The sequence below is a fragment of the Coregonus lavaretus genome (assembly GCF_964263955.1).
Source record: "Coregonus lavaretus genome assembly, chromosome: 30".
In the NCBI taxonomy this organism is placed as follows: domain Eukaryota; kingdom Metazoa; phylum Chordata; class Actinopteri; order Salmoniformes; family Salmonidae; genus Coregonus; species Coregonus lavaretus.
This window is the reverse complement of record NC_140017.1, coordinates 24,718,164-24,740,550: the sequence shown is the minus strand read 5'-3', so window position 1 is coordinate 24,740,550 and position 22,387 is coordinate 24,718,164. Positions and strand designations below refer to the sequence as shown.

General features: G+C 44.5%; 1 protein-coding gene across 1 annotated transcript in view; it reads right to left on the bottom strand.

Moving 5' to 3' along the window:
- Nucleotides 1–1,133: 1,133 nt before the first annotated feature.
- LOC311106296 (replication protein A 70 kDa DNA-binding subunit-like) overlaps nucleotides 1,134–22,387 on the bottom strand; it is a 44,857-nt gene continuing 23,603 nt past the window's right edge. Inside the window, exons 13-17 of the mRNA XM_084148597.1 lie at nucleotides 18,504–18,636; nucleotides 11,962–12,138; nucleotides 10,526–10,633; nucleotides 10,086–10,172; nucleotides 1,134–2,502 (exon numbers count right to left, since the gene is read on the bottom strand). Of these exons, the coding sequence (XP_084004723.1) occupies nucleotides 2,395–2,502; nucleotides 10,086–10,172; nucleotides 10,526–10,633; nucleotides 11,962–12,138; nucleotides 18,504–18,636 (613 nt within the window). The 3' untranslated portion in view covers nucleotides 1,134–2,394. The remainder of the gene's footprint in view (nucleotides 2,503–10,085; nucleotides 10,173–10,525; nucleotides 10,634–11,961; nucleotides 12,139–18,503; nucleotides 18,637–22,387) is intronic.

Genomic DNA, 22,387 nt, shown 5'->3' with positions numbered 1-22,387 from the left:
ATTTACCCAAGAAGACTCACAGCTCACTAATCGCTGACAAATGTGTTTCTAAAATGTAATGACTCAGGGGGGTGAATACTTATCTAATAAAGGTATATTAGTATTTAACTTTTCATTAATCTATTTTTTTTAATGATTTTTTTTCTTCCACTTTGAAAGAATATTTTGTGTAGATCATTGACCAAATGTTTTAATTAAATCCATTTGAATCCCACTTTGTAACACAAAATGTGAAGAAATCCAAGGGGGGTGGATTTCACCTGCCAATCCCCAGTGCCCCATCTGTAACGGCCATCTGTTGTCAAGGTAATAGTTCAGTGGGAACTAGTTCTGAATATTACAGAAATGTAATTCAGTTTAATTAAATGGGAGTCGGCCAATATGTGTCATGCTAACAAGTGTAAAAATCTATTCTAAAAGTGCATTAAAATCTAATTTTCAATCTAATTGGAAGTCTGCATGGCATATTGGAAATTGGAAGGAAATACTCTAGTTAGGTGTAAACGGCTGGCATCTTGTGACGACGCCTCAGGATAAGCTTGAATGAAGTGAATTATTCGTTCAACATGTTTTAAATTAGTAGTCTACATGCAGGATGTGAGTAAGGACTATATTTATAATGTGATAGACTTGACTCCCTAAAGCAGTCAAAATGTGCATTGGGTTAATAGTTGGAGTCCCTCCCTCTCCCTCTCAGCTGAGTGTGAGTGCGTCACGGAATGAAGTGTTTGAGCTCAGTGACAATCACTGGCTCACCCCTCACCGAGCCCAGAGGCTGTTTCCATGGTTACATGTGTGACTGACAGGCCGGGAGTCGGAGGGGATTCACAAACCGATCCGCTCATCTTTGACACTAGTTATCTTCAGAGCCAAAAGACAACAGCCAGCCCAGCCAACAAATGACAACAGCGGTGTTATATAGGAAGTCTTCCTACGGGAAAATCACCATAGAAAGAATTAGAGGGTGTCAGTTTGAGAGGTGGGGGGAGGAACGGGGGAAGACAAGCTCGAGCAATATGAGGCACAGCTAAAAATACAATTTTTAACAGTGGGAAGACAGCTTTAATCCATCTCAGCTACACACGATGGGCCGAAGATGCAGCGTTCAGCGGAAACATGATGGTTATCAGAAGAAAAATGGGGAAGAGCTTTATTGATGTTCTGCTTTAATACAACATGGAAGTCAAGACTGCAGGAGGGCATCTGAGGCACATCAGAGTGCAACCTCTGGAGATAGCTGTGAGTCCCAAATGGCACCCTATTCCCTATATAGTACACTACTTTGGACCAGAGCCTTATGGGCCCTGGTCACAAGTAAAGCACTGTAAAGGGAATAATGTGCTATTTGGGATGCATCCAGAGAGCACTGGGAGCCAGCTACTGAATAAAACCTTTAAAATGCAGCAACAAAGATAACCAGGCTCCAGACCTGCCCCACGGCCCCCACCCCACTGACTTCTCTTTAAATGGGACCTGGTTAACCTGCCTGCTGTACAACATGGTTACACTCAGAGACATATTTACTTATATTTATCTGGCTACACTCCAGCAGTGCATTCTAACGCATCACATTAACCTGGGCCCTTTATTCATATCTGTCAACAGAACATCGTGTTTGATCACAAACAGGTTTATTTTTATGCAATCAACTGACCAAATAGATGTAAAGAAAAATGCTGATGACATGTATTATTGTTGTTCAAAATATTTAACTTAAGAGGTACTGAAAATAACGACAGAAGTTAAACCATGTATCTACATAAATACAGTACAGAGCATCTCCCGCAAGTCTGCCTGCTCTGTGTGTGTGAGTGAGAGAGAGAGGAGGGGAATAGCTGCTCTTATCAGGGATGGGTGGTTCCAGGCCAGGCATAGTGACGGTGGGAGCGACAGAGTGTGAAAGAGAGGGGGCTAGCTACAGTACAGACCCCCCTCTGCTTATACAACACACACATGCAATAACAGCTGGCCGACTTAAGACAGACCACACAGCGATGACTTCTGTGGTTAAGACCGTCCCATCTCAGTCTCCATCCCTCCCTCCTTCTCCAAAATCCCTCCCTGGTTCCATTTTTTCCACCACCCAAAATGTCAGCAGTTTCAGAAGAGTCACCCTCCACACATCCCCATAACACAGAGGGATATAATACTGCCACAGCAGCACTCTCTCTAGATTACTTGTTGGTCCAAGAAGACAAAAACAAACTACCAGTACATTTAGCATAGAAAAGTTAACATATTCAAAGTTCCGTAAGTTACAGAGTAACATGGACACAGCTAAATAAAAATAAATAAAACTATGTATAGAAGAGCGACACTTTTAGGCTCCATCTGAAATGGCTGCAGATCAGGGGGAGGAGCTTGTACGTAGCCGAGGGGGCAAAGCGAGCGTTCTTATTGGGCGGCAGCCATCTTCCTGATGTTCATGATGAGTCTCTTGCTGTACTCCTTGTGGTCCACAGGTTTCACCTCCATCACCGTCGCCTTGATCCGGGACTCGTCCTAAAGAGACAGGGGAACACATGGGATAGATGTTACATGAAGTCACCCTCCATGGCCATTCACTACACTGGCTACCTCCCAATTATCTCTCTTTCCTCCCAAAGCGTGAACTTATTCACTTCCCTTCACTGATTTAAAAGTAAATGACTGGTACAAGAAATGTGGTGGAAATTCCCTATAGCCCATGCCTCCACCAATACAATGCTTTTAGATATGTGGGAAGTAGTATATTATTGGGACGCACCCACTGTGTTAGAGGGAAGACCAACACAAACCTCGGCCGTGTGCAGTAGATCACCTGCTGGGTATTGATGTAGAATCGTCGGGAAATTAACAGAAAAATACAGCTGATGTTCTGTGGTCAGATGAGATCGGACGGTTGGTCTGCACGGTCTGTTTTGACTTTTACTGGAATGCATGTTATACAAGCCTGTGCATCCAAGGACAAAGCTTGGATTCCTCACAGGTGACTTCTGCCTGCAGGTTCAGCCAGAGACAGCAGCATTAAGTAGGCATGCAGCCTGGTGCCAGAGAGATTAGCCTACTTCTCTAACACGTTAGAAAAGTTGATATTTTAGTAGCCTGTATTTAAAAATCGGCAACTAAAATCTGCTGTCTGGCATTTAGATGGATGATGATGCAACCTCCCTGCACTGCGACAGATAGACAGCGTTTAAATGTTTTCACCAACTCAGCATCAGTCTAGACTAGAGAAGGTCATCCACCAGGTCCATCACTCTTTAAACAGGCAGCTACAGTCACCTGCAGTGTCCCAAATGGAACCCTATTCCCCTACATAGTGCACTACTTTTGACCAGAGCCATATAGATCCTGGTCAAAAGTAGTGCACTATGTAGGGAATAGGGTGCCATTTGGGATGAACCCAGTCACTTTGTCTCCATTAATCGCTCTGGAACCACTAGAGGTGAGATGGAAGACATGTTCCTTTCGATTGACTCTCACTCTTATTAGAGCCTAAGAAGAAATCCCATCTTTCTAGCAGCCCTTACATAACACAGGGTCGTATTCATAAGTGCACACTGTAGCAAAATGTTTTCCAGCGGAAAGCTAAAATACGTGCCTAATGAATGCGACCCAGGAGATTAAGGTTAGATTCTTCAGATTCATCACCATTCTACAGTTTCTCTCTCTCTTTGCAGCCCAGGGTCGTCCAGGGTAGGGGAGGGAATGGCCGGCAGGGATGTAGCTCAGTTGATAGAGCATGGCGTTTGCAACGCCAGGGTTGTGGGTCCGATTCCCACAGGGGGTATGAAAATAAAATAAAATAATGTAAGTCGCTCTGGATAAGAGCGTCTGCTAAATGACGTAAATGTAAATGTCTTTGCAGAACTCTACAGAACAATCCTCAGGCACAGGTAATAGCTATGCTGCTGCTAAAATGCTAATTGTCCACAGTGGACACAAAAGATCAAAATGCTGCAATTAATTGCCGATATAGAATCATCTCAGAGGAGAAATGCCCATTTCCTGTGTGGAGTGAGCATTGTTCTGGGCTGTGCTAATGTATGTGAATGTGGCGGGGGGAGGGGCAGGGTGCAGAGCAGAGCGAGGGAGGGAGGGTGTCATAGGGTGCATGACAGAAGGAACTGTGGGGGGGGGGGGGGGGGGGAGTTGAGCTGAGGGAGGAGGGGGGAGTCAGGCCCAGGCTGAGGGCAGTGAGTCAGGCCCACACAGCCATCCAGACACTAATGAATAAGGCAAAAACACACCACAGGCTTAGTAGCCTGGACTGCCTGACCCTGCATCGCTAACAGTTCTGCCAGAGTACAGCAGCTACAACAGTCAGCCTAGCCAGCCCCACAGCACTGTGATTTGCATATGGCTAAAACTTTAGAGAGCTTCTGCTGCTTGGGGCTTGGCTGTCTGATGGCTTCCAGAGGAAGAAGAGAGGTGTTGTAGCACTCCCTCTCACATGGGCTTGGAAAAACTGATGAAAAAGGACTATCTGTGCTGTTATCTGCCCTGTGGTTACGCCTCACTCACTCCATTAGGTTCAGCTAAAAAGCTATTTATGCAGTCTGGATGTTAGCGTGTTCATACTCTCCTATCTGCCTTCTCTAACCACGGCCAGATGGAACGCTTGAGAAGGTATACAGTAACGTTATGGTTCAGTGGATGACCTCAGGCATGTGGGGTTTGACTTCTGCAGACATATGCAGCCTGTGGTCCACTGAATATATTATTATTTACAGTAAAACAATTATTCAATCATGGTTGAATTGTCCACTGTTCATTGAAGAATGAGTGCTAGCTGCAATGGAGATCTTCTCATTTCTACAGCAAGAAACAAGAATGATGTAACCATGGTTGCATTGTGTCTGTTCATAGAAGAATTCCACCCCATGAACTACGCTACAGCAGATACGTCCCCATCTCTAGGAGAGGTCTCAGTTAGTTACTGCAGGTGTAGACACTAGACCGAAGACAGCGGCCCTGATAGGGCTGTAGTGTAGTGTCAGTCCTGTGCTCGGCTGTGCTGCCCCCACCTTTGGCCCTGCCTGGGTTTACATGCTGACACTGTGTGGCTGGAGGGTTAGGGGCTCAGCTCGGCTAGCTTTACCAGCATGTGTGTGATCCATGTGACAAGGTTTTGTGTGTGTGTGTGTGTGTGTGTGTGTGTGTGTGTACCTACGCTCAGGCTTCACACAGCTCAGGCCCTGTTTGTTCCAGCCACACAGAAAACAATTTACATTTACATTTTAGTCATTTAGCAGATGCTCTTATCCAGAGTGACTTACATTAGTGCATTCATCTTAAGATAGCTAGGTGAGACAACATATCACAACTGTAGCAAGTACATTTTCTATCAACAAAGTAGTTATGAGTGTTCAAGAGGTAGGGTTTCAGACGTTTTTGGAAGATGTGCGGGGAGCTAGAAATGGTCCCTCCTCATTCTCTACCGTCTAATGAGTGACTCCCTCCCTTTAGTCCCCCAACTAACTCACCCTCACCCCCCTTTTCTCCCCCCAGCACACACGGCTCTCTCAGGCTCACACACGAAACCACTGCACTGCAGCTCCACAAGCGAGTGTGACAGAGTTTGTCAAGCGATTAGTGTTGGTCACATCTTGCCAGAAAGGCAGGATTTATGTGGGCAAAGCAAGGAGAATCAGGCTGCCGCTTGCTATGCAAATCCACAGCACTTCTCTGCTTCTTCTTCCGTAGTACAACTGCACTGGGCTGGGCCCGCCATGGGATGGAATGGGATGGAAGGCAGACTTCTATTTGAGAGCTTGACATGGTTTTATGTCCGAAGTGCCCTCTTTTCTTGTCACCCAGTCAACCACTGGAGACAGACTAAACCAGTTACAAGGACTAGGCTGTCTGGGCCAAGAGAGGAACGTGAGAGCTAGAGGGAGAGAATAAGAGCACTGTACCAAGTTATAGCTGGGCTACGATCACATATAGGCTAATCGTACTTACTTATAAAATGAACTAATTATTAGAATTTAAAACTAAATTCTGACTATGCTTCTCTCGCCTGATTCCTCACACAATGATCAAATATATTGTCAGCAGACATGGCTAAGCTGCATCTCTTCTATCAACACAATATCATGTCTCTGCTAGTCTGTCTGTGGTCAGTGCAGCAGGTACGTAGCTACAAGGTCACCTCTGGAAGCGCTGAAAGTGACTTTGTATAATGCATAATTAGATGAGAAAACTATCAATGACCGATGCAAACTGCTGCTTGAGTTTAAACATTTCCCCCAACGTTAACATAAAGTTTTTTAGACAGATGCCGTCCAACACTGCTGCTGTCATATGACGCTATAGTATTGATGCTCTAGTATAGTACTGGTAGGAGTCATTAACCACCGCAACCATGAAGAAACAAAAACATGGGCTTTATGTCAATTAGTGATGGGAAGAAGAAAGAAAAAAAATCAATAGTTACATATAGGGATATTATTTGACGATATATAGTTTCATTTTGACAATATCGCAATATAATTTTTGAGCTGGCTGTACCTGCACCAAAACTCCTTCATAGATTGTTCTCCATCTTCTTTTTAAATAGGGAAATAATTTGTTTTTAGCACTTTTATTCCCATGATTGATCAAAACTTGTTTTCTCATGGCTCTCTCTTGTCCCTCTGCAGCAGACATATGGTGAGCAATATGTTTGGAACATCGAATCGCAATAAAATCACAGTATCGAAATACATATAGAATCGTGAGAATAACAATACATATCGTCTCGGCACCAAAGTATCGTGATAATATCATATTGTGAGGTCCCTGCCAATTCCCAGCCCTAATGTCAATATGAGACCCTTACATTGTTCATCCGACATCAGAAAACATGCTTTACAACCTAGCTACACAACTCAAAGTTTAGAAAAATACACCACTTTTTTTTCTCAAGGCAAATGGTCTTGCAGCAGAATTCCCAGATGTGGAAAGCGTATACCTCACTGACAAACTGAAATGGTCCACCCGCGCAGCCAGTGTGGTGAAGAAGGTGCAACAGAGCCTCTTCAACCTCAGGAGGCTGAAGAAATTTGGCTTGGCACCTAAAACCCACAAACCTTTACAGATGCACAATTGAGAGCATCCTGTCGGGCTGTATCACCGCCTGGTATGTCAACTGCACCGTCCGCAACCGCAGGGCTCTCCAGAGGGTGGTGCGGTCTGCCGAACGCATTAACGGGGGCAAACTACCCGCCCTCCAAGACACCTACAGCACCCGATGTCACAGGAAGGCCAAAAAGATCATCAAGGACATCAACCACCCGAGCCACTGCCTGTTCACCCCGCTATCACCCAGAAGGCGAGGTCAGTACAGGTGCATCAAAGCTGGGACCGAGAGACTGAAAAACAGTTTCTATCTCAAGGCCATCAGACTGTTAAATAGCCATCACTAGCACATTAGAGGCTGCTGCTGCCTATTGAAATCACTGGCCACTTTAAGAAATGGAACACTAGTCACTTTAATAACGTTTACATATCTTGCACTACTCATCTCATATGTATATACTGCATTCTATTCTATAATATTCTACTGTATCTTAGTCCATGCCGCTCTGTCACTGCTTGTCCATATATGTATTCTTAAATTCCATTCCTTACTAGATTTGTGTGTATTGGGTATATGTTGTGAAATTGTTAGATATTACTTGTTAGATATTACTGCACTGTCGGAGCTAGAAGCACAAACATTTCGCTACACCCGCAATAACATCTGCTAAACACGTGTATGTGAAAAAATAAAATTTGATTTGATTTAAGGAGACATTGGGTTGAGGACATCCTTGAAACAGCAGGCTCCTTCCTGTAAGCTGCCGAGGCTGAGCTGACGGTGTCGTGTCTTCTCTCTCTCCCTAACACAGCCACGGTGTGACAGACAGTCGTCTCAACTCTTCTGTTGTTAATGGGCCTCCCTGGCAGAGCTCCAACTCTCCCTGCTCTCAGTCCCAGCCCAATCAATTATTTTATGCTGTGCCCTCAAAACAAGGCTCCATCTGTGTAGCTTCCAGGAGAAGGTGACCACAACTAATCTGTGTGCACCTTTCACACAGCCCCTGAAAACGAGCTGTCTAAAGAAAACACAGTCTGTTCTGTGGTCTTTTTCTACAGATGAAGGGATGGAAGGAGAGGAGAGGGAAAGGAGAAGAGGCGGCAATTCAACCGACGTAAGGACACATGTCACAGCCAACTGCTGATATTTGACAGGCCAATTGGAATATGAACGTCCCTCACAGGTGAACATATAAAGAAGCTGTTTATGTGCCGATTTCAATAAATTGTAATTCTGTCAAACCTCTGAACAAGATGTGTGTGTTCTTTCTCCTCCCATCCAGATGACTGGAATGGAACTAGACAACCTCTACTTTATAGTTAGCAACATGCTCTGATATCAAGTAATAAATGTCTGTTAGGCTTAGGCAGTATACCGTATATACTGCATACCAGGACATTTGGAAAAAGCCACGGGATGGTTTTTCAAAACCGTCAATAACGTTGAAACTATTTCTTTTTCAACGTTTTTTAATAAATGTGAATATTTGTTGCTACTTTTTAAATAAATTCCTGCAGTCAATTTGTGCAATACGTTAGGAGATAAAAACATTGCATTCTTTATGTCACCTGCCACATTAATATGGTAGTCCCCAGTCACGTGGTGTTTGTGTACAAGCACACAACGACAAGAGACCGGAGCCTTGAGAGTCACTCACTGTTGTGCAGCATGCGCCAGGTGATCTAATTACAGTATGGAATTCACAACTAAATGTTTGCCAGCCTAGATATCTTCTAACTATTAAGTTAACTGTCTAAAATGTGCTAAATGCTCTGCAGTTGTGCATTTGGTTTGCTAATTTAGTATCTGGTTAGCCATCTAGCTAAGTGATTAGCTTCTTCCAAAATCAAGCATTCACTTGGTAACAGAAGAGAATTCCTTCCTGAATCAAGAGCCTTGCTGGCTAATATTTGTTTTGTGCATGCAGCAAACTGTGTAGCATTTTTGAGTTAATTGTATAGTTTAGGTCAGAAACTGTACAAAATGTTCACAATGTGCTCGTTAGCATTTAGTTAGCATTCTCTATGGGATTTCACATGTACCTGTTAGCATTGCTAACCTTCGGATTACAGTATTAGTGGGGTTTGAAGACAGCGCCCCTTGTGTTCAGTGTCTGTATTACTGACTATCCCGGTATGGCATGAAGATATGACAAACTGGATACTGCCGAAGCCTAATGTCTGTTATGAATTTTTTTTTGAGCCAGACCAATATATTGGTTGACTGATATTACAATCGGCTGATATTGTTTATGTGTGTGTGTGTGTGCGTGTGTGTGTGTGTCCCCCAAATCGGTCACTATACCACTAAACCACCACAGTATGAAAAATGTATGCACTCACTATAAACTGTAAGTCGCTCTGGATAAGAGCGTCTGCTAAATAACTAAAATGTAAATGTAAAATGTATCGACAAATGATTTTTAAAAATCATGCTAATCTGAGCACTTTATTTTAATTTTATTTTTTACCCCCCCTTTTCTCCCCAATTTCATTATATCCAATTGTGATCCAATTACGATCTTGTCTCATCGCTGCAACTCCCCAACGGGCTCAGGAGAGGCGAAGGTCGAGTCATGCAACCTCCGAAACATGACCCGCCAAACCGCGCTCCTTAACACCCACAACGCCACAAGGAGTCGCTAGAGCGCAATAAGCCAAGTAAAGCCCCCCCGGCCAAACCCAGACGACGCTGGGCCAATTGTGCGCCGCTCTATGGGACTCCCGGTCACGGACATTTATGACACAGCCTGGGATCGAACCCGGGTCTGTAGTGACGCCTAAAGCACTGCGATGCACTTCACAGGTCGCACTTCACATTATTTAATTATGTTTGTTTTTCAAAATGTGAGAAATAACATTCAAAAGGTATCTTTGAAGAGACGTTTTTCATTTGGAGCGAAATTTGTGCAGAAAACTGATTTTTGAAATCTCACGTTTGAAAAACAATGCATCGGCCAATAAATTAGAACCGGTGTAGCCCCCCAAAAATAAGTATTGTATCAGACCCAAAAATCCCATATCTGTCATGCGATACTTACATTGTAGGTCTCCAGCTTGACTCTGTTACGGAAGATGAACGTGTGGAAGTTGGCCTGCTGAAAGATCTCCTCGAAGGCAGCTTCATTCTGCATGAAAATTAACAAAATGGGATCAGTTTAACTTTTAATGACAATCAAAAACGTGCTTGTTTCCATTAAAAAGCAATTGTTTTAATCAAAGCCGTTTTCCATCTAATTAAAATGAAAAAAGAATAATGTAGAGCAAAAAAAATGTTTCAATAGAAATCCTTGGGTTATAGAGGCTGTGTGAGGGCCTACAGAGACCACATGGCACAGCAGAGTAGAGCAGAGGTAGCTGGTGCTAGTGGCTGGCAGGGCCAGGCTAGACAGTGCCTGGGGTTCAGCACCTCCCCAGGCCCTTTCCTCAGGCCTTGAACCAGGCAGACGGGGAGGGAGACGGGGGAGGGAGAAAGGCTCACCGAGTCCTTGAGCTGCCCTAGGTAAGCAGCATTCTGTCCCAGGATGGCTTCAGCACTTTCCTGGAAGCAGGTCACCCACTGGTTGTCCCCGTAGTCTGCTATGTTGGCCTGCAGGATGAGAGGAGGAACAGAGACAGACACATGGCAGGAGTGAGTACTGGGGAAAGTCAAAGGGAGAGGGAAAGGTCATCTGGGCTTTATTGATCATAGGTTGCAACACAAATGGCACCCTATTCCCTTTATAGAGCGCCACTTTTGACCAGAGTGCAATGGGCCCTGGTCAAAAGAAGTGCACCACATAGGGAATAGGGTGCCATTTGGAACGCAAACAGAGTCTATTAAAAAGGTAGGCTTCTCAGGGATTTGGTACTTTGGTTTATTGTTGTGTATGATGTCAAGTTGCTGCTGAATATTCAATGTATTGTCGATTGCACAAGTTTATACTGCTGGGAAAGTCATTATTATAGAACTCTACTGTTCTATACATTTGGCAGGCAGGGACTTTAAACACCAGAAGAGCCAAGGTGTATGTGTGATGCGAGCTGCGCGCAATGGTAGCATATTCACAGCTCATGTTCCAGCTCTGTGGAGAAAAGCAATATGCTGACTGGCGAGAGGCGCAAAACAAAAGAAAAGCCGCTTATTTTAGATGTCTGGCTGCAAGAGCTCATTTGCTGACTAAATGAGGTAGTATTTTAATGCTGCTATTTTTAACCAGCAGAGACAAAATGCCTCAGCATCGAGCAACAGTATTCAGGAGGGGAAAATAGAGCAATTAACTCATCATAATCCTGACTTACACCCAATAAAACAAATCAAATTAATCCTAAAATAGCCAGCCACTATTTGACGCTTGCAGCAGCAAGAGCAGAATGGGCTTAAATAAGAATTTTCTTCAAACATGACTGTAAAGGGAGCCAATGGGGAGAGTTAAGGACCGTGAGAGAAGTAGTACCATAGGGGAGACTGGCTGGAGTCCTGGGAGAAGAGGGGAAAACTGAGCCCAGAAGGAGAAAGAAGCAAAAGAGCGAAAGGAGAGAAAGAAAGAGCGCACGAAAGAGAGCGAAAGAACGGAGGGGTGAAGAGAGCAAGATTGAAAGGAAGGACAAAGACAGAAAGCAAACGTGTGCGTACCAGAGAGAGAGCGTGCTAGAGAGAGAGTAATGAGAGGTAGTAGATAAGTCCCCCAGAGGAAGACACCCCCCAGCCACACCCACAGCAGCAGCAGCCCCATCCCCACAGTCCTGTGAGGATAGGAGAGAATGAATAGAGGCCCAGGGGATGGGGTCAGGAGAGGGCAGGTACCCTGTCACAGTGAGCGTGAATGGGGTGGCAGATTGGGACGCAGCGTGTGCGTGCGTGTCCTCTTTGTGACTGTGCGTACTGAATCCAGCCAGAAAGCCAGAGGGCTTAGACAGACAGAGAGAGCTACTCACAGAGACGATGAGTCGGTACTTGAAGTTTGGGAACTCTTTGTCACACTTCTCACAGCGGAACATGCCGTTCTGTTGGTCCACCACCTTCTTATTGCAGTCCTGACTAGGGCAAGCCTGGTACAGACAATTCTCCTTACGGATGTACACTATGGTGGCAATGCAGCTGAAGTAGTCTGCCTGGAGGGACACACACACACAGACATTACTGAGTATACAGTGGCTTGCGAAAGTATTCACCCCCCTTGGCATTATTCCTATTTTGTTGTCTTACAACCTGGAATTAAAATGGATTTTCTGGGGGTTTGTATCATTTGATTTACACAACATGCCTACCACTTTGAAGATGCAAAATATTTTTTATTGTGAAACAAACAAGAAATAAGACAAAAAAACAGAACTTGAGCGTGCATAACTATTCACCCCCTCCCCCAAAGTCAATACTTTGTAGAGCCACCTTTTGCAGCAATTACAGCTGCAAGTCTCTTGGGGTATGTCTCTATAAGCTTGGCACATCTAGCCACTGGGATTTCTGCCCATTCTTCAAGGCAAAACTGCTCCAGCTCCTTCAAGTTGGATGGGTTCCGCTGGTGTACAGCAATCTTTAAGTCATACCACAGATTCTCAATTGGATTGAGGTCTGAGCTTTGACTAGGTCATTCCAAGACATTTAAATGTTTCCCCTTAAACCACTTGAGTGTTGATTTAGCAGTATGCTTAGGGTCATTGTCCTGCTGGAAGGTGAACCTCCGTCCCAGTCTCAAATCTCTGGAAGACTGAAACCGGTTTCCCTCAAGAATTTCCCTGTAGTTAGCGCCATCCATCATTCCTTCAATTCTGACCAGTTTCCCAGTCCCTGCCGATGAAAAACATCCCCACAGCATGATGCTGCCACCACCATGCTTCACTGTGGGGATGGTGTTCTGGGGGTGATGAGAGGTGTTGGATTTGCGCCAGACATAGCGTTTTCCTTGATGGCCAAAAAGCTCAATTTTAGTCTCATCTGACCAGAGTACATTCTTCCTGCTTATTTTTTTCTTTAAGCTATGGCTTTTTTCTGGCCACTCTTCCGTAAAGCCCAGCTCTGTGGAGTGTACGGCTTAAAGTGGTCCTATGGACAGATACTCCAATCTCTGCTGTGGAGCTTTGCAGCTCCTTCAGGGTTATCTTTGGTCTCTTTGTTGCCTCTCTGATTAATGCCCTCCTTGCCTGGTCCGTGAGTTTTGGTGGGCGGCCATCTCTTGGCAGGTTTTTTGTGGTGCCATATTCTTTCCATTTTTTAATTATGGATTTAATGGTGCTCCGTGGGATGTTCAAAGTTTCTGATATTTTTTTATAACCCAACCCTGATCTGTACTTTTCCATAACTTTGTCCCTGACCTGTTTGGAGAGCTCCTTGGTCTTCATGGTGCCGCTTGCTTGGTGGTGCCCTTTGCTTAGTTGTGTTGCAGACTCTGGGGCCTTTCAGAACAGGTGTATATATACTGAGATCATGTGACAGATCATGTGACACTTAGATTGCGCACAGGTGGACTTTAACTAATTATGTGACTTCTGAAGGTAATTGGTTGCACCAGATCTTATTTAGGGGCTTCATAGCAAAGGGGGAGAATACATATGCACGCACCACTTTTCCGTTATTTATTTTTTAGAATTTTTTGAAACAAGTAATTTTTATAATTTCACTTCACCAATTTGGACTATTTTGTGTATGTCCATTACATGAAATCCCCAAAAAAATCCATTAAAATGACAGGTTGTAATGCAACAAAATAGGAAAAACACCAAGGGGAATGAATACTTTTGCAAGGCACAGTACTTCTGTCAAGTGTTTTGAAAAGCACTATTTTGTGGAAGACCGTATTCTATATGCCATATATGCAGCTGAAGTAGTCCGCCTGGACAAACAAAACACATACAACATTACTGAGCATACTTCTTAGTCGTTTTAAAATGTGTACACCAGATGTTTTGTGGAATTACCATATTGCTATACATGCAGCTGAAGTAGTCCGCCTGGACACAAACAGTCAAACACACAACATAACTGAGAATTCTTCAGTCAATCGTTTTGAAAGTAGATATTTTGTGGCAGGCCATATTGTAAATGGGCCACATGTGCAGGCTTGGTCCATGATTTCTACATAAGGTTGATGCCATTACACGGCGCAGAACTATCAACTGAGAGGCATAAAGAACAGATCTGAGAGGACATCAACTAGAATATTCAAACTGTATTAAAGAGAAACATTATTGCAGTGGGATGCAAAAATCACAATCCAACCGCAATCTGCATAGCATAGCTCCAAACACAAATGCAAAACAGCAAATGGCAGGCAGCCTCATCTTTTTTATGGTGGTATATGCAAAGTTTATAACCCCCATATACATAAACAGCCTTTTAGAATATTTCCTAGCCTGTCGGAGAGCAGCAAGCTCTGGTTGGAGATGAGGCACGTCACCTCTCGTTCTATCGACACGTTGTAGAGATCCCTTTCTGTTTCTGTACCCCCACCCACTACCCACCACTTCATACGCCTTGCTGCCTGCTGCCCCGGACAGGTCTGTGTCACAGTCACGCCTCAAATGATTATTGTTTTGTAACATCTCGCTCTCCCTCGCTTATCCCGCTCTCCCTCCATCTGTGTTAGCCCCCCGCCTACTGCTCGTCACCACTCCTGCATGTGGCCATTGGGACAGAGAGGTGACAGAGGCACAGTGGGGTGAGAACAGGGTCACGGCTCACGATGAGGGGGAGTGAGAGGAGCAGACACCTCCACGCCTTAACACCGTCTGTATCCCAAATAGCGCCCTATTCCCTATATAGTACACTACTTTCGACCAGGGCCTATTGGCAATACCACATGGTAATATCTCATTATGTAAACACACACAGGAGAACCTCTGAGGCCAAGAGCCTTCATCAGTCAGTCATTAGGATTCATCCAGAGGACAAAAGAGTGTGTGCTCTTTAAAAAAAAATCATAACACTTCCTTACACAATAAAGACCTACAGTAGAATTACAATGGGGGAATTTTAATAACCTGGACATCCTGACTCATATTCATGGAGGGGAACATTGCCTGGCGTACGGAAAGGAAAGCAGGGGACAGGAAACAGGACATTTCTGCATGGTGCACTTCATTGAGAATTCTGCATGCAGGAGTTTATTCTTTCCCTCTATGGTTCACAATCTAGATGGAGGCCCCAGGCAAAGTCTTAACCTCCAGTTTTTGAAGGAAATAAATAGAAAAACAAAACGGAACGTTTCCGCAGCATTGGCCGTAATAGATTTATTTCCCCCTCTCGCTCTCTCCATAGGCTAACTGCTGGCCACTCTGCCAGTATGCCTAAGGGATTCAACCCCAATTAAGTTGCACAGAAGGACAATTGATATTCTATGTCACTTCAAACTAAAAAACCTTTGGGGAGTAATCAATGACAGTGGCCAAATTAGAGAAAATCTCTCCCTTTTCAACGCATGGAATCTGCCTTTAAAACTACAGTTGTTTTAACAAACACCTCCTTCTTCCTTTCCGCACTGCAGCTTCCCCAAAGAGCACTAATGAATCAAGTTAATACCTCTGCAATTAATGAGTCACTCACCACAGAGAGAGATGAGACCGCTGAACATTTTTTTCTCCAGTCTCTGTCACAAGGCTTTACATACACAGGCAGTGTCAAGCCATCAGAAGGGAGCGGGCTGTGGACGGGGTTAGCTATTCGCTGTCGAGAGGGCAAATTTGAGATTGTGACCGAGACTTTGTGACAGGGACAATTAATTGCCGCTGACTTGCGAAGGGCCTTCAGAGGGCCGACCTTGTGACCCCGTGTCTCCACGGGCTGAGCAGGAGGAGTACCAGGAGAGGACAGACTGAGCTTGAGTCAGCTCCTCATCACACACACAGACACTACAGGCTAAACTACAGCCCTGGGTCACACCTCTCCCTTCCTCTCTCCTCCTCTAGTACCACAACCTAACGCCAGGAGAAAGCTCCTTAACCCAACAGGAGGCTAATGGATAGTCTGGACGACTCTAGTGAAGGTCAAGGGAACTCGTGAATCAGCAATGCTAATACTGGTTAGCATAAATAGTGCCAACAGCCTACTCTACAATGAGACAGTGAATATGTTTACGTGCACACTAATAATTATATATTAAACTGATTATGGCAGTAGGCCGAGTATTGAAATAGTCATATAAACACCTTAAGCTGCTCATCTTAAAAATCGGCGAATGGCCAAAATCAAAGTAAGCATACAGCGATTAGAACACCTGGTTTTCTGAGTAATCTTTCAAATTATTAGGACATGTAAACAGCTTAAATCGGTGTTCCAGCGTTGTATTTGATCTGCACATGTGCCACCACAGGTAGTGCAAGCCTCCCTCTTATGTGCGAGTGAAGTGAGTTCAGAAAAGTATGCATCTTATAAATAGTTTTCACATACAAAATGTATATGTCTGAACTCTGAATCAAAAAGATGTCGCAAAAATAACATGGTCACTGTGGTATAATTTTCTGTATTTATCAAGAGTCCCATCAGGTATCCTGATGTCAGATATGTCCATGTAAACAGGATTATTAGGGAAATCGTTCTTCTTGCATAAAAACATTTTTATATTAATCACCACAATAATGTCATTACTGTGTGCATGTAACATATAGTCTACTTTACAATGTGAGGGGAGTGTCAAGTAACTGGTTAGCCTATATAGTGTCCATACACTCTTCAATGTGAGGGGCATAAGGATAACAATAAGAGCGCTATACTGAGGCTTGGTGACACCAGGCCCTGGAGAGGTGCAGTGCAGATGAGCGAGAGAGCAGCAGAACCAGGGCTAGATCACAGAGAGCAGCAGAACCAGGGCTAGATCACAGAGAGCAGCAGAACCAGGGCTAGATCACAGAGAGCAGCAGAACCAGGACTAGATCACAGAGAGCAGCAGAACCAGGACTAGATCACAGAGAGCAGCAGAACCAGGACTAGATCACAGAGAGCAGCAGAACCAGGGCTAGATCACAGAGAGCAGCAGAACCAGGACTAGATCACAGAGAGCAGCAGAACCAGGGCTAGATCACAGAGAGCAGCAGAACCAGGACTAGATCACAGAGAGCAGCAGAACCAGGACTAGATCACAGAGAGCAGCAGAACCAGGGCTAGATCACAGAGAGCAGCAGAACCAGGGCTAGATCACAGAGAGCAGCAGAACCAGGGCTAGATCACAGAGAGCAGCAGAACCAGGACTAGATCACAGAGAGCAGCAGAACCAGGGCTAGATCACAGAGAGCAGCAGAACCAGGGCTAGATCACAGAGAGCAGCAGAACCAGGGCTAGATCACAGAGAGCCAGGAGCAACACTACTAAAGCCCAGCCAGCCACTGAGCCAATCACCACAACAATTCCTCAACATCCTCCACACACACAAACAGGTAGGGATTTAGCCACAAATAGAGGACTTCAGTCAAGTGTTGCTCTTCTATTATTTATCTAGGCCTTGGAACATGCCTCATTTTCCCCTCTGTTTGCTAAGGCAGGAGATTTCCTCACATGCTCTTTACCCAAACCTGTCTATACCCCAAAGCCCTCTATCCATTCTCCAACACCTCACTCCTTCACCTGACCCGAGTCCACCGGAGTCTTTTAGTCAACCCTGTGCTTTTGTACCATCCTCCCTCTCTCCCAGTCCCATCCTCCCTCTGTCCTGAGCTTGTGCGCTATCCTCCCTCCCCTCTGTCTTAGTCCTCAGTGTACCCTGGACTTGGAGCTACCCCCATTCTCCCCCTCTCCATCCTCGCCTCTCTCCCAGTGCTGTTCTAACCCAAGGACTCTCCTCAGACGTCAGTCAAATAAACCTAATTAAAATAATCTCATCCCTCCTCCTTATTCCAATACGGAGGTTAAAAACCAAGGCCCAGGATTAATTAGTATAGTTTTATATTACAAATATTAGAGGACATATCAGTTTCCATAATCGGAGATGAATTATCCACCTTTCCTCCATACCATAAAATGTAAATAATAAGCTGGAATTACAAGCACATTTATTACTTGATTTATCTGAGCGCAACCACTTCATTACCAAGCTGAAAGAACGGCGCCCCTCTTCTCTTCACAATCAATATGGGAGATAAATGTGACTTCACATTAAGCATATACCTAGGTAGGGAGAGGGCAGCAGAGGACACATACTATGTTGGTGATTAATGAGAGGGAGAATATCAGAATACCGTAGGGTTGCATCCCAAATGGCACCCTATTCCCTATATAGTGCACTACTTTTGACCAGGTCCCATATGGAATAGGGTGCCATTTGGCCCTGACCTAAAGTAGTGCACTATGTAGGGAACACTTTCAAAAAAGTGATCGCTTGCATTCAATACTGTCTTTCAGTTTGTCCTTGAATATTCTTGCTTTGAATCAAGTCAACAAAGAAAAGCAATATGTAGGACCTTATTATATTTTAGAATGTTTGATGTACATGTGTTTGTCTACATAAAAGTATGTTTGTGTGAGTGTGTGGGTGTGTGTGTGCGCAACAAACCTTGTCTCCGTGTCCGAGGTGCTCGGTCTTGATGTCAGTCAGGGTCTTCCAGTTGGTGTTCCCTCCTCCTCCTCCTACCGTCCTCGCCTCCGTCAGAGACTGGCCATCCATAGAGTGTCCCTCCTTGTCATACCTGGACGGACACGGACAAAACACACAAACCTTTAGTTAACATCCAATCTAATTAATTTATAAAGCCCTTTTTACATCAGCAGATATCACAAAGTGCTATACAGAAACCCAGCCTAAAACCACAAACATGTCACTGCAGAAACAACCCCATCAATCACAATAGAAGAGAAGACAAAGTGTAATACATAGAGGTGTCTTGTAGACCACTGTCTTGTAGCCTAGCGTCTTGTAGCCTAGCGAGTTGTCTGTTGTCTAGTAGTGGTTAATAAAACCCATCCTGGACAACATAGCCATCCCTGTTTGACAAAGCTGAGTTAGGTTGCGTCCTAAAATGGCACTATTCCCTATATAGTGCACTAAATAAGGAATATGGTGCCATTTGGGATGCAGAAATAGTCTGTGCTGAGAGCAAAGCAGGCTGAGTGGCAGAGAGAGTGGCAGTGAAACGAATCAACAGCAGTGATAGGGGAATCAGAAACCAATTTTCACTCAGCGTTACCTCCAGGTGATTCACACAAGACAAGGGGGAAGGAGGGAGAAGAGAGGGATGGAGAGTAGGGGGAGGGGACAGGGAGGAGGGGGGAGAGGTAAAGAGGGAAAAACAATAAAACACAGGTTGGAATGGTGCAAGAGATCAATAGCGCTTACTAATCTATTGCTAGGAGGTATTGTGTAGTGCTGTGGGGGGGGGGGGGGGGGGGGGGGCTGTAAATACAGGGAGCCGGACCTTGCTCTTAGAAGCATGACTAATTGAAAATATCCCCATTAATGGCCTGCGAGCATGAGGCCCGGCCACTATGGCCTCTGCCAATTTCCCCTCCACTGAAGAATGTGTGTAATTATTTCCTGTGGCACCTATTCCCTCATCTCTGCACTAGCATCCCTACTTTGTTATAATTCTACTGGTGTTCGTACAGATAGGGGGTCTGAACAAAAACACCAGGCTGATGATGCATTAAAAACAACGTCAACCTAGTTCTGAAATCCACCTGAAAATACTTATTTGTTTCTGATTAACAACTCCTTTCATAAAGCTGCTGGTGTTTTCGCCAAGAGAAATAGGCTGGAATAGAATGAAAGGAATGGTGTTTTCAGATCCAGACAGGGCTGACTCCTGGTAGGTAAGCAGATGATCATTAATGTATATCTGATTTCTCAAAATGTTATTTTTGACAGAGTTACAAATGATGAACAAAATGCTAAACAAGATACCCAGGAGACGATGTAATGCAGACTGTAAAGGCAGACAAACAGAAGAGTGTTCTGTAGGAAAGCACTACAACAGGCAGGGTACAGTAAGTCAGTGGGCTTGATGAAGGAGACAAAAAGGAGGACAAATTGGAGCTGGCAGAAGATGTGCAACAGTGGTCTGAGAGAAGCAGGGAGATGCTCCGAGCGTGGACGAAGTGAGACTAACCGACTGGAAGAGAGCGACAACAACTAGAAGAAGAGAAGGGAAAATAACAGATTCATGTGCATAGCATGGCACCCCGTCACGACGAGCCATAAGGCCAAGTACAGGACAGGACAGGCAGGACAGGATGGCAGGGCAACATGACAGAGAGCATGTGACAGAGGGAAGGAGAAAAAGCAGCTAAGCATGACAGGAACCCTTCTGGAAGCACAGTTCTTTTCCTTCCCTGCCTCCAGCTATGGCTCTCACGGTGCGTTTCTGACTGGCGGACAACATACAACAAATATGATTAGTCATCCATGAGGTCGGCTCAAGCACTCAATCACTGTAGAGGTGAAGTTGAATGATTCAGTACATGAGGTAATTTTCAAATGGGTACGTGGTTGTAAATGTGACTATGTATTCTATTCCAACATAACATTTCCAAATTGTCTGAATCATAAAACGGATTAAGCATGCGCCAGGGGGGAACTAAGCTGGGACAAACCACTGACAACAAGAGAAAGAGGGAATAAGAGGAGAGAGATCAAGTAGCATAGCCACATACAGTGGGGGAAAAAAGTATTTAGTCAGCCACCAATTGTGCAAGTTCTCCCACTTAAAAAGATGAGAGAGGCCTGTAATTTTCATCATAGGTACACGTCAACTATGACAGACAAATTGAGATTTTTTTTTCTCCCGAAAATCACATTGTAGGATTTTTTATGAATTTATTTGCAAATTATGGTGGAAAATAAGTATTTGGTCACCTACAAACAAGCAAGATTTCTGGCTCTCACAGACCTGTAACTTCTTCTTTAAGAGGCTCCTCTGTCCTCCACTCGTTACCTGTATTAATGGCACCTGTTTGAACTTGTTATCAGTATAAAAGACACCTGTCCACAACCTCAAACAGTCACACTCCAAACTCCACTATGGCCAAGACCAAAGAGCTGTCAAAGGACACCAGAAACAAAATGGTAGACCTGCACCAGGCTGGGAAGACTGAATCTGCAATAGGTAAGCAGCTTGGTTTGAAGAAATCAACTGTGGGAGCAATTATTAGGAAATGGAAGACATACAAGACCACTGATAATCTCCCTCAATCTGGGGCTCCACGCAAGATCTCACCCCGTGAGGTCAAAATGATCACAAGAACGGTGAGCAAAAATCCCAGAACCACACGGGGGGACCTAGTGAATGACCTGCAGAGAGCTGGGACCAAAGTAACAAAGCCTACCATCAGTAACACACTACGCCGCCAGGGACTCAAATCCTGCAGTGCAAGACGTGTCCCCCTGCTTAAGCCAGTACATGTCCAGGCCCGTCTGAAGTTTGCTAGAGTGCATTTGGATGATCCAGAAGAGGATTGGGAGAATGTCATATGGTCAGATGAAACCAAAATATAACTTTTTGGTAAAAACTCAACTCGTCGTGTTTGGAGGACAAAGAATGCTGAGTTGCATCCAAAGAACACCATACCTACTGTGAAGCATGGGGGTGGAAACATCATGCTTTGGGGCAGTTTTTCTGCAAAGGGACCAGGATGACTGATCCGTGTAAAGGAAAGAATGAATGGGGCCATGTATCGTGAGATTTTGAGTGAAAACCTCCTTCCATCAGCAAGGGCATTGAAGATGAAACGTGGCTGGGTCTTTCAGCATGACAATGATCCCAAACACACCGCCCGGGAAACGAAGGAGTGGCTTCGTAAGAAGCATTTCAAGGTCCTGGAGTGGCCTAGCCAGTCTCCAGATCTCAACCCCATAGAAAATCTTTGGAGGGAGTTGAAAGTCCGTGTTGCCCAGCGACAGCCCCAAAACATTACTGCTCTAGAGGAGATCTGCATGGAGGAATGGGCCAAAATACCAGCAACAGTGTGTGAAAACCTTGTGAAGACTTACAGAAAACGTTTGACCTGTGTCATTGCCAACAAAGGGTATATAACAAAGTATTGAGAAACTTTTGTTATTGACCAAATACTTATTTTCCACCATAATTTGCAAATAAATTCATAAAAAATCCTACAATGTGATCTTCTGGATTTCTTCCCCCTCATTTTGTCTGTCATAGTTGACGTGTACCTATGATGACAATTACAGGCCTCTCTCATCTTTTTAAGTGGGAGAACTTGCACAATTGGTGGCTGACTAAATACTTTTTACCCCCACTGTAGTTAAGCTACTTGTTTAGTTAAAAAATATGAATTGTTATGTTGGAGCACTGAGACTCAGTCGGAATAAATGAGAGAAATAAAGTAGTTGACAGCAGCACAATCAAGGCAGAACTACTGAACAGCAACATCACACTTCCAGCTTCATTGAGGTAACAAGTGCCAAGGACAAATATATTTTTGCTG